This window comes from Rattus norvegicus, chromosome 7, assembly GCF_021556685.1.
Source record: "Rattus norvegicus strain SHRSP/BbbUtx chromosome 7, alternate assembly SHRSP_T2T, whole genome shotgun sequence".
Classification (NCBI taxonomy): Eukaryota; Metazoa; Chordata; class Mammalia; order Rodentia; family Muridae; genus Rattus; species Rattus norvegicus.
The window spans coordinates 142,904,640-142,919,027 of NC_141540.1; the positions used below are offsets into that span (position 1 = coordinate 142,904,640).

General features: G+C 49.0%; 1 protein-coding gene across 15 annotated transcripts in view; it reads right to left on the reverse strand.

The window, feature by feature from the left end:
- Csad (cysteine sulfinic acid decarboxylase) overlaps positions 1 to 14,388 on the reverse strand; it is a 28,907-nt gene that overhangs the window by 9,612 nt on the left and 4,907 nt on the right. For 7 of the 15 annotated variants that reach the window (XR_015624358.1, XR_015624361.1, XR_015624362.1 and 4 more), the window contains exons 2-8: positions 2,504 to 2,640; positions 2,127 to 2,253; positions 1,952 to 2,042; positions 1,525 to 1,631; positions 1,004 to 1,119; positions 328 to 407; positions 3 to 57 (exon numbers count right to left, since the gene is read on the reverse strand). Coding sequence is in view for 9 of the 15 variants with exons in the window: in XM_087558881.1 (XP_087415007.1) it covers positions 3 to 57; positions 328 to 407; positions 1,004 to 1,119; positions 1,525 to 1,631; positions 1,952 to 2,042; positions 2,127 to 2,253; positions 2,504 to 2,629 (702 nt within the window). In the remaining 6 variants the exon portion in view is untranslated. 15 annotated transcript variants of the gene reach the window in all.

Genomic DNA, 14,388 nt, shown 5'->3' on the forward strand with positions numbered 1-14,388 from the left:
ACCTCAGCCTCTGCCAGACTGATCTGCCTCTCCAGATCCTCAGGGATCATCTTCCCTCTGGAAAAGAAAGATGAGTGAGTGGAGAAAACTCGGGTGCTCCAGACCAGGGGGTCACCTGACACAGCAGGGAAGGCGGAGGGGCTACGCAGAGGCCAGGGTGCAGACGGAACCTCAGCAAGGGGTGTGATGCTAGTGGGCACTGAGCGGCAGGAGCGGCAAGTGGTGGGGGAGGGGACGGGGTAAGGGCCTGAGGCCAGAGCATTTTGGCAAGTAGACGACACATTGTGCCCAGCTGGGTCAGGGCCATGTCGGCAGAAGGACCTTCACCTCTCATCAGCCTTGACCACTCGGACACTGTCGGTGCCAAGTCCCAGAAAAGCAGCTCCCTTGGTGATGGAGTAGTGGCACTGTGAAGAACACAGAGGCCAGGTCAGCATTACCTGAGCAGGCTGGAGGCACTGAGGATAGGAGGGCAGAGGCTGGCAGAAGCTGTGTGAGTTGCGATCGAAGGGGCCCTATGGCCAGGGTTTTCAAAGGATCTTGTTCTGTTTTGTTTTGAGACAGATTTGCTCAGTGTAGCTCTGGCTGTAGACTAGGCTGGCAAGATTCGCCTGCCTCAGCCTCCTGAATGCTAGGATTAAAGGCATGGACCACCGCACGGCTCAAGTGTTCTGTGAAGGAGCTGTGTTGGATTCCAGTTAAACAGAGACTTAGAGTTGGCGGGGCCTGAGACTCTGCATTTCTAATAACCTCCCCGGTGATGCTGGTGCTGCTGGACCATAAACTTCCCTCAGAGGTGAGACCTGTATCTACTGCACTTGTCCTATCCTAACCCCAAGAAGGCAAAACAAGCACAAGCACCTATCTGGCCTCCGTGGAAGGAAGCAGGCCCTTTGAGTGCAGGAGGATGACTGGAAGGGTCTCTGACTGAGCTGGGCAGAGGTCAGACTCAGGAGTCCCGGGTCAGGTCTATGCTGCTTCCCTACCCCCTACTCTTTCCTACCTCCTTTGAAGTGAAGAGGGCCAAGGGTGGCAGGGCCCGGAGGCCCCTCTGCTTGCAGTCTGGGTAGCGCTGAAAGCGGGCCAGGTTTATGGCGTACATGTTAGAGATGGAACCACCTGTCACAGGCAGGGTGGGAGAAGGAGGGAAAGACGGTGAGTCAAGACTGACATTTCCTTCCCCTGACCTTTCCGTCCAGAACTGATCAAAGCAGCAGGCATCACATTAGCTCCCAATCCATGAACTCCTGGGGTTCACAAATAGCACCCCACATTGAACAGCCTCAGGACATAAACCCTCTACACCCTGAGCTGCCCGGTAGGGACACTTTCCCTCCCCATACGACCCTAGAGCATTCCTGGCCAACAACAAGATAAGGGGACTAGGAAGCTCCTCCACAGTCCAGCCCAGTGGAGCCAGAGAAGAAACAGCCATTACCCCTCCACACCGGTTACACAGAACAAGAGAAAGTACGGGAGGCAGACCCTTTACCAAGACCCAAGGGAAGCCCCCTTCTCACATACCAGGACAGAAGACCCCATCCCCAGTGTTCCAGCCCACAAGGGCACGGAGTTTCTTCAGCACCTCCTCTTCCATGAGCACAAACACGGGGGCAATCTCATATGTGTACCTGCCAGAGGACATTGGTGACAGAGGCTGAGATGAAAGCACGGCCCAGCTAAGTCTTCAAGCTAGGGGACACAGAGGGCTGAATAAGGCTCCCAAGAGAGAAATCGATGGGTATCAAAGAACCAGAAAGCTCACATGAGGAAAACAGTGGGGTCAGGAGGCATAAGGAGGCTGGCGGAGGAGCTCAAGGGACAGACAGCAGGGGAAACATTCTGTCTGACAAGAGGCATCAGTAGAAGATGGTGGCAAGTGGCAGAAACCATTCTCCTCTCCTACCCAGATGGTTCCTCCCAGCAAACCCAGAAGGCCCAGATGGCTCACTGGCTGGTATTGAGGCTCTCCGTAATGATGCGCCCGGCCAGAGCATGGGGATCTAATCCTGAGAAGAGCTGGTTGAAGAACCGGGGGTGACCTGCGGAGGAGGAGCAGGCAGAGGACTCAGGTTGGAACTGGGTCCTGGCACCCGAAAGCCCTCCCGCCAGGCTCCCAGGCACACCAGTCTTGACACTGTAATGAATCACAGCCCGGCAGCGCTCCAGGATCCGCTCCCTAGACTCGCCCTGGCTCTGCAGCTCCAAGTCCAGCAGCTGCTTGAGCTCTTCAGGCTCCTTCCATTCGCAGACCTAGGAGGAGAGGCCGAGAGGCAGGCTCTTAGACCCCGGCTGAGATCTAGCCGGAAAGTAACAGGTGTAAGGCATCAGCAACTTGCAATTAGAACAGGTCAAGGATGTTTTCACAAGTGTACCCAAGCAAGGGGAAGCAAAAGATATAAGACCCAGAGTGCCATCATGAGGTACACCAGGGACAGGGGTGAACTCAATGAAGTCAAGTTTACAAAATGACAGGCAGGAGGAGGAGGGAGACAGAGCCCACCTTCTCAGAGGCATTGGTCCCCTTCCGAATGGCCTCATCTACGACAATCCCAAACACGTCCCGGAGCAAAGCCTCCACAGCCACAGGGTCCCCATCCAGGGTTCTGAGTGGTTTTGAGTCAGCCATCAGGGTGAAATCTGCAAACAGGGTCGAACCATTCTTCATTCAGCCTGCAGGCCCCACCTGGACACAGCAAGGCCTTCTACCTGGTAAGGGGCTGAGGTCCTGGCTGAGTTCAGATGAGGGCAGTGGCAGGCATCTGAGGAGATGGAGGGAACAAAGAGGGGAAAGGCACCCAGCACAGAGCAGGTGGGGGACTTACCTTCCAGCTTCAGGAAGGTTCAGAGAGGGTTCAGACGCGCTGGTGACAAGGTACACAATGGACTTCTCAGAACAGGACTAAGACAGCAGAGGGAGCAGGGTAAAGCCAGAGTCACATGGCAGTGGCATTACTCTCATGACCCTTGCCCGAAAGAGAACTTTTACAGATTTGGGACGGGGACAGCAGCTAAGTTCCCTGCATAATCATTAGCTGACAGAGAAAGGCGGAGCATGAGAAGCAGGTGGCATGCTCCTGCCTCAGGGAGAAGGAATTCCCCTGTGAATCCAAGTGCTCAGGGAATGGGAGAAGGCTGGAGGAAGGCAAGGGCAGAGGGGTCCAGGAAACAGGCCAGGGAGCAAGCCACCCACCCCATAACTCAGACTTTCCAGAACTATCCTAGTTTTCCCTAATCATCATCTTCCTCTTCCTCCTCTTTCAATTTTTGAGACAGGTTTTCTCTGGGTAGCCCCGGCTGTCCTGAAACTCACTCTGTAGACCAGGCTGGCCTCGAACTCACAAAGATCTGCCTGCCTCTGCCTCCGGAGTGCTGGGAGTGCTATTTAAGGTTGTTTAAGGCTGCATGTATCAGGCTGGCCTCCAACCTGATGGACAGCCAACGATGATTTCTGAACCACTCACTTCCTGCATCTACCTCTCGAGGGCTGGGATTACAGGAATGAGCGACCATGCTCAGTTTACATCATTCTGGGACTCAGACCCAGGGCTCTGTGTGTTAGGCAAGCAGCGTACTAACTGAGCTCTATCCGTACCCCCTTCTCTTTAAACAGAGACCTCGGCAGAGCCGGGGCTTGCCTTAACACTCCAATCCTCCTGCTTTCCTGTGATTTGACAGGCCTATGTTGTCAAAGCCTCCTCTGCCCTGGTTTCTGAAGTCCTCTCAAAGAGGCCATGCTGAGGAAGCACCATGTTATACAGCATGAGCCTTTGCCCTCCAGGTTAGGAAGAGAGCCCTGCTCTGCTGGACACAAGACACACAAATGCAACGGCAACAGCCCAGGGCCTGATGGATCCTGACCCTAAGTGTCCTCAGAATTCAAAAAGGAGGCTCAAGAGGCTGATGTCTACGGGGACCTGCAAGGGGATGGAGGCTGAGACTTGAGATTGGACAGGAGAAACTGCAGGTAAACACAAAGTGAGAAGCACCTGGAGTAGAAAGAAGGCCGTGAGCTAAATGGGGATGAGCAAGGCTGGTCCTGAATCAGGCAGAACTGACCAGCTGGGGTCAAAGGTGAGAGATTTCGGTGAGTCCTGAGCATCAACGAGACCTAGGAATCTAATCTTACCCTGCAGAAACTCACCAACAGACTCTGTAGCAAGTCATAATTAAACTGATGCTGAGAGCTGGGCGTGTTGGCTCAAGCCTGCAACCACAACTGCAAGCAGAGGCAGGAGGAGCACAGCAAGACCCAGGCCAGTTTTAGCACTACGTAGATACAAAGTCCCTGATTTGAGAAGACAAAAACAAAACAAGAATTAGAACGGGAAAGATGAGCTGGGTGGTGGTGGCGCACCTCTTCAATCCCAGTTCTCGGGAGGCAGAAGCAGGCCAGTCTCTGAGTTCGAGGCTAGCCGGTGAGTTCTAGGATAGTCGGTGCCTTGCCTCCAAAATAATAATAATAATAATAATAATAATAATAATAATAATAATAATAATAATGGGAAAGACGGCTCAGTAGGCAGAGGCACCTGCTAATGAGCCTGACAGTAGGAGTTTGATTCCTGGGAACCACATGCTGGGAGAGAGAACCAACTCCCACAAGTTGTCCTCTGGCCTCCACACCTGTACCAAGCCACATACACACATGTGCATAGAAAATAAATAAAAATATTTTTTTAAAAATTGATGCTTGGGGTTGGGGATTTAGCTCAGTGGTACGCAAGGCCCTGGGTTCGGTCCCCAGCTCCGAAAAAAAGAAAAAAAAATTGACGCTTTAGGCGGGCTGGTGGTGATACCTTTAACCCCAGCACTCAGGAAGCAGACACAGGTGGATCTCTAAGTTTGAGGGCAGCCTGGACTAGAGTGAGTTCTATGACAGCCAAAGCTATCCAGAGAAACGCTGCCTCAGAAAAATCAGTGCTTTCAGCTGGATTTATGTGTACCTACTACTATAACTCCAGTGCTTAGGAAGTACAGGCAGAAGAATCACTGTAAGTCTGAGGCTAGCTTGGGCTACATAGTGAGTTTGAGGCTAGCCTAAACAACATAGGAAGCCCAACCCGTCTTTAAAGGAGGAGGGGGCGGGAAAGGAGGAGAATGAGGAGGAAGAGAAGAAAGACAATAGAGCTGATGTTCAGGAGGGCAGTTTGTACCAGCAGGATGCAGGCAAAATGACAGGCGAGGGGCCGCCCCACCTGAACAAGGGCAGACAGAAGCAGCCAGTCACTCTCTGGGTTACACAGAATCAAAGTTGACTCTGGAGTTTCAGGCCTCAGTGACTGGACAAATTATATGCCCCAGGACACTTACAGACACAAGATGGAAAGAGCTGAGTGAGAGTGGATGAAGGACGCCCTTCAAGTGCTCATCCAAGTGGGGACAGCCTGGGACCCACGAGTGGGGACAGCCTGGCTAGAGGCAACACCAGTGAGAGATGCTGTGGAAGGCGGACTTGAGATCCCAGGGAGCTGAATCTTTGTGATACTCAGAGGGAGAGGTGAGGAGAGAGGCCAATACTGAGGTCTAAGGAGCCCCAGGAGAGGGCGAGTGGATCTGGAACACAACCACCTCCCCAACAGGAATTGCTCAAACACAGTCCACTGTCAGCACTCACTGGCCTCACTAGCTGGAAACAGGGATCCAAGGGATGCTTAGAGGTTTCATGAGTACCCTCGGTCTGGGGAGGTGGGAGCACTGGCCAGGATGTGGGAGGGAGGGTCAGTCCTTCAGAGGCACTGTGCCAGCTCCCCTGCCCCAACGGTGGCAAACACAGTACAAAGGTCGAAAGACTAGCTAAGCAGGCAAACTGGGCTAGGGAGGCGATCAGAGCTTGCCTACCACATGTAAGACCCAGCAAAAGCAAACAAAAATTGGACCCTACCACATGACTTACTAGACACCACCTGCTGCACTTAAATTGCACCATGCTACCACTCACACCTTCAGGGTAAGCCTACAAGCCACATTTTAAAGCAGGAGCTGAGTCTCAAAGATACATGACATCTGTCCAGGTTATTCAACCAGCTCTGTGGCCTGGTACATGGCTCCCATCGTCCAGCTGGGCCACTCTCCTGCCTCCTAGCCTATCATGCGTAATCACTGACAGCTGTTGTCTTATCTCTTTCTCGTTTGCCTTATTTTTCCAGATTAAAATTCTGCTGTTGTAATTTCAGTGGCGTTCTGGGGAAGGAGAAATGGCAAGTGCATGTGTTTAATCCGCTGTGTCTAACGGGATGAACTCGGGACCATGACTTTATAGAGGGACGCCAGCTTGAAAGGCTGTGACTTTTCCACAGCAGCTGCAGCAGGCACCGTGCATTTGGGAGGAAGTGCAGGCTGCTGCAGTGGGCTTTCCCCTCAGGTGGATTCTGTGGTAGGAGAGCACAGCTGTGGACGAGAGGATATCAGACAGAGAGTGCACCACGGAGGGACTTATGGAGGAATGTATGGGGGAACATATAGAGGACTTATGGAGGAACTTATGGAGGCTAGAGACGCCGTGCAGACTTGGCCCTACCACACTGTCATCTTCAGCCAGGGCTGGCATCCTCCTGATTCTGCTAAGCTCTCTGTCTCAGAAAGACCGATGAAAACTTGCATGACCCTGACTCTTCCCACCCCACGCTCATCTACCAGGTAGCAGCCATTCCACCCTCTTCTAAAGAAACAGAAGGCTTGTTCTCTGGGGAAACAGGAACACAGGAGCCATTTCTGAGACATAAGAACATCTGAAGGGTGGACAGGCCACTATTTTGACACAGGAAAAGGTGATGCTTTCCCCTAGTTGTCAGGCATCAAAATTTCCAGGGCCAGAGCCTGGAGAGTATCTCTCTGAAGAAACAAAATCCAGAGAAAAGACTCACCCTTGGGCTAGAGGTAGGGCTTGATGGCCTTACTTGCACAGGGCCAAAAAAAGAAAACACAGGCCTTCCCTATCAGTGATGTCACCAATCATATGGTTAGTTCATAATACCTTACTCTTTTTTTTTTTTTTTTGGAGCTGGGGACCAAACCCAGGGCCTTGCGCTTGCTAGGCAAGTTCTCTACCACTGAGCCAAATCCCCAACCCCATAATACCTTACTTTTTTTTTTTTCTTTTTTTCGGGGCTGGGGACCGAACCCAGGACCTTGCGCTTCCTAGGTAAGCGCTCTACCACTGAGCCAAATCCCCAGCCCCATAATACCTTACTCTTAAGCCTGACAGAAGTGACACTAAGAGTGGACACACACTTGCAATCCTAGCACCTGAAAGGTTGAGACAGAGAGGCTAAGGAGGACCGAGTTCAGGGACATCCTTAGCTACATTGTGAATTCCAATCAGCCTGTGAGAAGCTGCCTCAGAAAACCTGAACAATTAAGTGAAACTAAAAATAAAAACTCCAAATGACAAATGTATGTATGTATGTATGGCTAGATTGGATAGAAGGATGGATGGATGGATGGATGGATGGATGGATGGATAGATTGGATGGATGGATAGATAGATAAATGGATGGATGGATGGATGGATGGATGGATGGACAGAGAGATAGATGGATGGATAGATGTATATGCATGTAAGACAAGACAACTAAAGAGAGTACCTAACAAGAACCAGAGTTGCAGGGAATGCTAATGTACATCTAATGCAATCCCAGTACTTGTGGCACTGAGATAGGAGGATCACCTCAAGCTGGAAACCACTCTAGACTATATAAGCAAGAACACATGATGTTGGAAAGGATAGCAGGGGAGATGGGTGTGGAGGGACTGTAGGGAAGAAATGGGAGGTGGGTTGGATCCAAACACATTGTATGCATGTGTGAATATAATTTAATTAGTTTGGTTTGGTTTTTTGAGACAGGGTTTGTCTGTATAGTCATGGCTGTCCTGGAACTCACTCTGTAGACCAGGTTAACCTTGAACTCACAGAGATCCCCCTGCCTCTACCTCCAGAGTGCTGGAATTAAAGGCATATGCCACCATCACCCAGATTAAATATTTAATTTTTAAAAGGCAAAAGAAACAGAGCTAAAAACGAGTAAACTGAACTAGTAAGATGGTTCAGCAGGTAAAGACACCAGCTACAAAGACAATTCCCAGAGTGGGATCCCAGGCATTCACAAGGTACAAAGAAAGAACTAACTCGGGGTTGGGGATTTAGCTCAGTGGTAGAGCGCTTGCCTAGGAAGCACAAGGCCCTGGGTTCGGTCCCCAGCTCCGAAAAAAAGAACAAAAAAAAAAAAAAAAAAAAAAAGAACTAACTCCCCAAAATTGTCTCTGACATCCCTATGTCACACAAACCCACACCATATGCACACATGTGTACACACACACACACACACACACACACACACACACACACTTAAAAGTAAAACGTAGGGGTTGGGGATTGGCTCAGTGGTAGAGCGCTTGCCTAGCAAGCGCAAGGCCCTGGGTTCGGTCCCCAGCTCCAAAAAAAAAAAAAAAAAAAAAAAAAAAAAGAAAGAAAGAAAAAAGAAAAAAGAAAAAGAAAGAAAAAAGAAAAGTAAAATGTAACGAGGGGGATCTGCAATGACCCCCTCACAAACACTAGGTTAGGCTGCCTGGCAGGACTTCACTGACCCAAATGTTCGGGGCCCAGGAACATCTGTCAGGTCTGAGACCCACAGGGAGCGCCACACCATGGGAAGGAACCCAAACAGGATCAAGGCCACGTGCTTTGCTCAGTGGCTTCCCCCAGATGAGCTTTCTCAGAGGCTGACATGAAGCTGCCCCTTCAGGAACTGGGACAGCCTTCTACTGTCCTCACTGTGGCCAATAAGTACCACAGCTGAGGGTCCTCATGTCACCATCCCTTTCTGACAGCCTCGTTTTTTTATAAAACACTGACATCTCATTCCTAATGGACTATTTGAGTTCTGTTAAAAGTGGTGTGTGTGTGTGTGTGTGTGGTGTGTGTGTGCGCGCGCGCACGTGCACTCAAGTGTGTGCACACACAGAGCCAACACCTCTGAGGGCACCAGTTTTATGTGTAGTACATGCATATGCACACACGCATGCACACACACACACACACTAAATAAACAAACACATACATAAAATGTACTTTGACTTTTAAGTAAACAAAAGCAAAGCTCACACCCTGTACCCTGCCCCCAGAACCTCACTCAGTCTGTTTACTCAGTCCCCAGTGAGCACCACACACTTGGGTGGACATTGGAGCAGGGAGGGGGAACTCAAAACCACAGTGGAAGACAAGAAGCCAAGTCCACCCACAGACAGAGCTCTGTTTGGCTCTACAGTGTTTTCAAAACTTTAAAAAAAATTAGGGGGGCTGGGGATTTAGCTCAGTGGTAGAGCGCTTACCTAGGAAGCGCAAGGCCCTGGGTTCGGTCCCCAGCTCCAAAAAAAAAAAATTAGGGACTGAACTAGGAATGGTGGTGCACGCCTTACATCTCAGCACTTGGGAGGCAGAGGCAAGAGGATTTCTGTCAATTCGAGGCCAGCCTGGTCTACATATTAAGTTCCAGGTTAGCCAGACCTTAGTAGAGAGACCCCGAATTTAAAAAAACAAAGCGATACTCTGTCTCAAAAATACACACCACTATAACCAAACATCTGTTTCCCAGACTGTTCTCCTTCTTCATGGCCCATTTCGGTGCACACGAGGAATCGATTTGTTGGTTTCTTGGATGTCCTTTCAGAGTTTTACCGCAAATACTAACAAATGCTAACATATTTCTTCCCTTTTTACCCAAGAGCCACAAGATCATTCTACAATTGTTTCTCTTTTTCCCAACAAATAAAATCTGAGTAATCCTCCTTAGCGTGTACAGAACCTCCTCGTTGTTCTTTAATAGGATGGCTTTATGGAGCTATAGCTTACATACAGCAGAGCACAGCCCTTTATCCAGGGGTTTTAGTATAGCCACAAGCTTGTGCAATCACCACCACTACCTGACTTAAGGACCTTTTTCTCATCCCAGGAATAAACTCATCTGGTCCCTGTCCCCAAAATCTCTGGCAACCACAAATCCACTTTCCATCTCTACAGATTTGCCCGTGCTGGGCAGGTCCTGAAAAGCACACAGCGGACGCTGGTGAGATGGCTCACTGGTTAAGAGCATGAGCTGCTCTTCCTGCAGAGGCCCAAGTTTGGTTCCTAGCACCCAGGTCGGACAGTTCACTGCCATTTTGTAACTCTGCATGCATCCACAGTCCTTTTCCTTTTTTTAGATTTATTTATTTTTATGTACATTGATGCTTCGCCTGCATGTATATCTGTGTGAGGGCATCAGATCCCCTAGAACTGGAGTTACAGTTGTGTGAGCTGCCACGTGGGTGCTGGAAATTAAACCCAGGTCCTCTAGAAGAGCAGCCGATGTTCTTAACCGCTGAGCTATCTCTCCAGCCCCCACCCCTTCTTTGAAGAAGCATGTAATATGTGGGGTTTTGTGACTGGCTCCTTTTACTTAGTACACTGTTTTAAACGGTCATCTGTGTTGTAGGGTGAGCCAGCATTCCGCTCCTTCTCATGGTGGGATCCTAGTCTTCATAGGTGTATACTACGCTTCATCTGGCCATTTGTTCATTCTTGATATTTCTGTCATTTATGACTTGGCTCTGATGCACAGTGCTGCTTTGAACGTTTGTGTACAAGTCTTTGTGTGGGCGTGTGTTTTCAACTCCCCTGAGGACATTCCTGGTGGTAAAACTGCTGAGTCACATGCTCACTCTCTGTTTAACCTTTTGAGGAATTGCCAAATTGTTTTCCAAATAGTTGCCGTTTTACAGTTCCCACAAGGTGAGGACACAAGGTGTTCTGCACCTTTGCAGAGACTTGTTACTGGCTGCTTTTTTTTGCCACAGCCATCTGCATGTTTGACAGGGGCCAACATTTATAAACTGTACCAACATATAAAACTGTTGGAGTAGTGAAATGGTGAGCCATTCGGTTAAAGATGCTTGACCACTTGCGTGTGATCCCTGGACTCCACATGGTAGATGTAAAGAATTGACTCTTGTTGAGAAGTTGTTTTCTGACCTCTACACACGCACTTATACTCACTCATATACAGTCACACGCAATCCACATATAACACACATAATACATACATACACACATACACTCTCACACAGATAGATACAATTACAAACACTCACACACACACTGATAGAGACATACACACAGGCACACAGACACATACAGTCACATACACTCTCATGCATATATGATGAGTAAACATAATTTTTTAAATGTCCTACAGGGCCAGTAAGACGGCTTAGTAGATAAAAGTGCTTGGCACCAAGCCTGACGCTCTGAATCTGACCCCAAGAATCCTAATGGTGAAAGGAAAGACTTGGCTTGCAGAAGTTGTTCTCTGACCTTCTTCACCCATGTGCCATAGCAAATATGTGTGCACGGACACAGACACACACACAAAGGGAATACATTAAGGCTTTGTTTGTTTGTTTGTTTGTTTGTTTGTTTAAAACAGGGTTTCTTTGTACAGCCCAAGCCAGAGAACTCATCTGTAGACCAGGCTGGCCTGGAACTGACAGAGAGATTTGCCTGCCCCTTCTGGGATCAAAGGTGTGTGCTTAGTAAATGTCCATGCCCTTAGCTTCAGCAAGGCAGAGGGACACCCAACTTCTGAAACTGAGGAGTAGAAATTTCTTAGGGTCTGGATGTATAGCTCAGTCCTACAGTGGTTTTTCTGCTATGTGTGAGGTCCTGACTTGACACCCAGCACCACACCAAACACACACACACACACACACACACACACACACACACACACACACACACACGCGCGTGTGCACACACACTGATACATGCACACATGAATATATACACATAAACAGATATCTCGGTATGGTTTTATAAAAGTGGACAGTCAACTTCTCTGAAGCAATGGCAAACTTCAAAATCCCACTGCCCCATGATAGCAGAACAGAGGGTCTCATATTTGTCCAGTTATGAATCGGGGTTGTGCTGTGTGGCCCTGGCTGCTCCTGCACTCGTTGAGTTTAAGCAGTTTCCTGCCTCAGCCTTGTGAGCACTGGGCCTTGGGGTACATACTCCTATCCTCAGCTCCATTTTCTTTTCTTTCTGTGGGCCTGGGTAGAATACAGGGCCTGGTGAATGCCTGACAAGCATCCTACAACCACAGCACATCTTAAGAGACTTATGATTCGTGCAGTTCCAGTATTTATGGCTGAGGCAGGAGGCTTTCGGTAAATCCATGGCTAGCCCAGAGCAAAGGGTGAGTTCCAGGCCAGCTTAGTTTATATGGTGACACTTTTTTCTCCAAAAAAAAAAAAAGTGTATTCCTCTACATGGTTTACACTAATGGTGCAGTCCACTAAAATACTGAGGCACACGCCTGTACTCCAACAGCCTAGATGATAGAACCGACCTCAAAGGGCGGAGGATCCACATGCTGAGCTCCCAGCTTCAGAGGGAGAACGTGTCCCTCCTATACAAGGGCAAAGCCAGGACAGTGAGGACAGAGGGTTATTGCTGGGCATAGCCCCTTCATGACCTGCATGTGGTTTCCGCAAGTCTGCCCTGTCCTAGTTCTTCCACCTGCAGCTAGGTAGGTCTGATCCCCTGGCCTAAGGTTTCCCTCCTTCTCCTTCAAGGATATCTCTGGATGAAGCCCTCCTTTCTTCAATCCTGGTCCTCTCCACTTCCTCATACTTTATGTTGCTCAAGCCTCTCGTAATATGTCCCCCTCTGGCCACCTTCTCTTGGTAGTCAACCTCCAGAAGATCCCTCTATTCTGTTTTTACTTCCTTTCCTCTCAGTCCCCTCAGCACACCACCACGTAGTTTCTATCTGCAAGACCACTGTGAATTTTCCTGCCTCCAAACTGAATGGACTCAGTTCATCCATGTCCTTCATGAGTCCTCTGACAGCCATTGTTTTTCAGTCTGTCTGATCTCACCATACATAGCCGGGCTCCACGCAGGAGCAAGGGTAAACTCCCACCTACATCCCCAACCTATCCCCATGCGTTTTTCTTCTCTTTGGTTTTTTTTTTTTTTTTTGGTTTTTTTTCGGAGCTGGGGACCGAACCCAGGGCCTTGCGCTTCCTAGGCAAGCGCTCTACCACTGAGCTAAATCCCCAACCCCTTCTCTTTGGTTTTTCAATACAGGGTTTCTTTGTGTAGCCTAGGCTGGCCTTAAATTAGCTCTATAGACCAGGCTGGCCTTGAACTTAGAGACCCACCTGGGTTGGGGGTGGAGGACACATGTGCTCATGCTACCCATACATCTGAGTATCCAAAGAATCCAGAAAGGGTTTTAATTCCCCTGAAACTTGGAGTTACAGGTGATGTGGGTTACGGGAACGGACCTTGGCATTTCTCTGGCCCCTGTGCATTTTTTTCAAAAGACTGGAAGAGACTTCAGAATATTATTGTGGTGTTGGAATGAATCATGGGTAATTTGGATTCTGTATTTGTATAGCTCTAATCTTCAGTAAGATCTTTAGTATGACCTGTGCTCCTGAATGCTCACATTGAGGTCAGTGTGCAGGGTCAGACCATCATTCTCCACCTTATTTCCTGAGACAGACTCTCTCACAGAGGTCAGAGCTCCATGTCTCAGGTAGAGTGGGCGATCAGCAAACCAACAGGATGAATCTGTCTGCCACTGCGTCTGGCTTGTATGTGGTGCTGGGGATGTGAACGCAGTTCCCATGCTTACACAGTAAGCTCACCCACTAAGCCATGGCCCCAGCAGTCCTAATTCACTGTTGTTGTGACAAATGACCCCACAAAAACCAACTTATAGAAGAAAGGGTTTATTTGTCTCACGGTTCCAGTTTGCAGTCATTCAGGGGTAGGCTCTGATGAATCTAATCATGTCATATTCACAGGCTGGAGGAGACATGTACAGAGGTCTGGAGAGTTAAGAACACCGGCTGATCTTTCAGGAGACTAGGGTTAGATGCCTAGCACTCACATGGACTGTATTTATAGTCCCAAGGGGTCCAATTCCCTCTTCTGGCCTCCTCAGGCACTGCCTACATGTGCTGCACACATACACATGCAGGCAAAACACTCATACACATACAATTAGGTTAAAAAAAAAAAGAGTAGACAGAAATGAACTCACACTTCTATCTTCTATCTGCATGCTCACTAACTCTCAGTGAGCCCTTTACCTCTTATACAGTCCAGAGTCCCCAGCCTAGGGAATGGTATCCCCCACAGTTGCCTGGGAGAAGGAAGTACCTCACAGATGTGTCCACAAGTCAACATGGTTTACACAACTCCTCAGAGGAGACTTGTTACAGCTAGTCTAACAAAGACAGCCATCAGTCCTCTGTATTTAAAAGCATTATACAATAACCTCACATTACACATAACATTAAAAGTTACTCTAAAACAAGAAGGGACTGGGAAGGTGCTGAG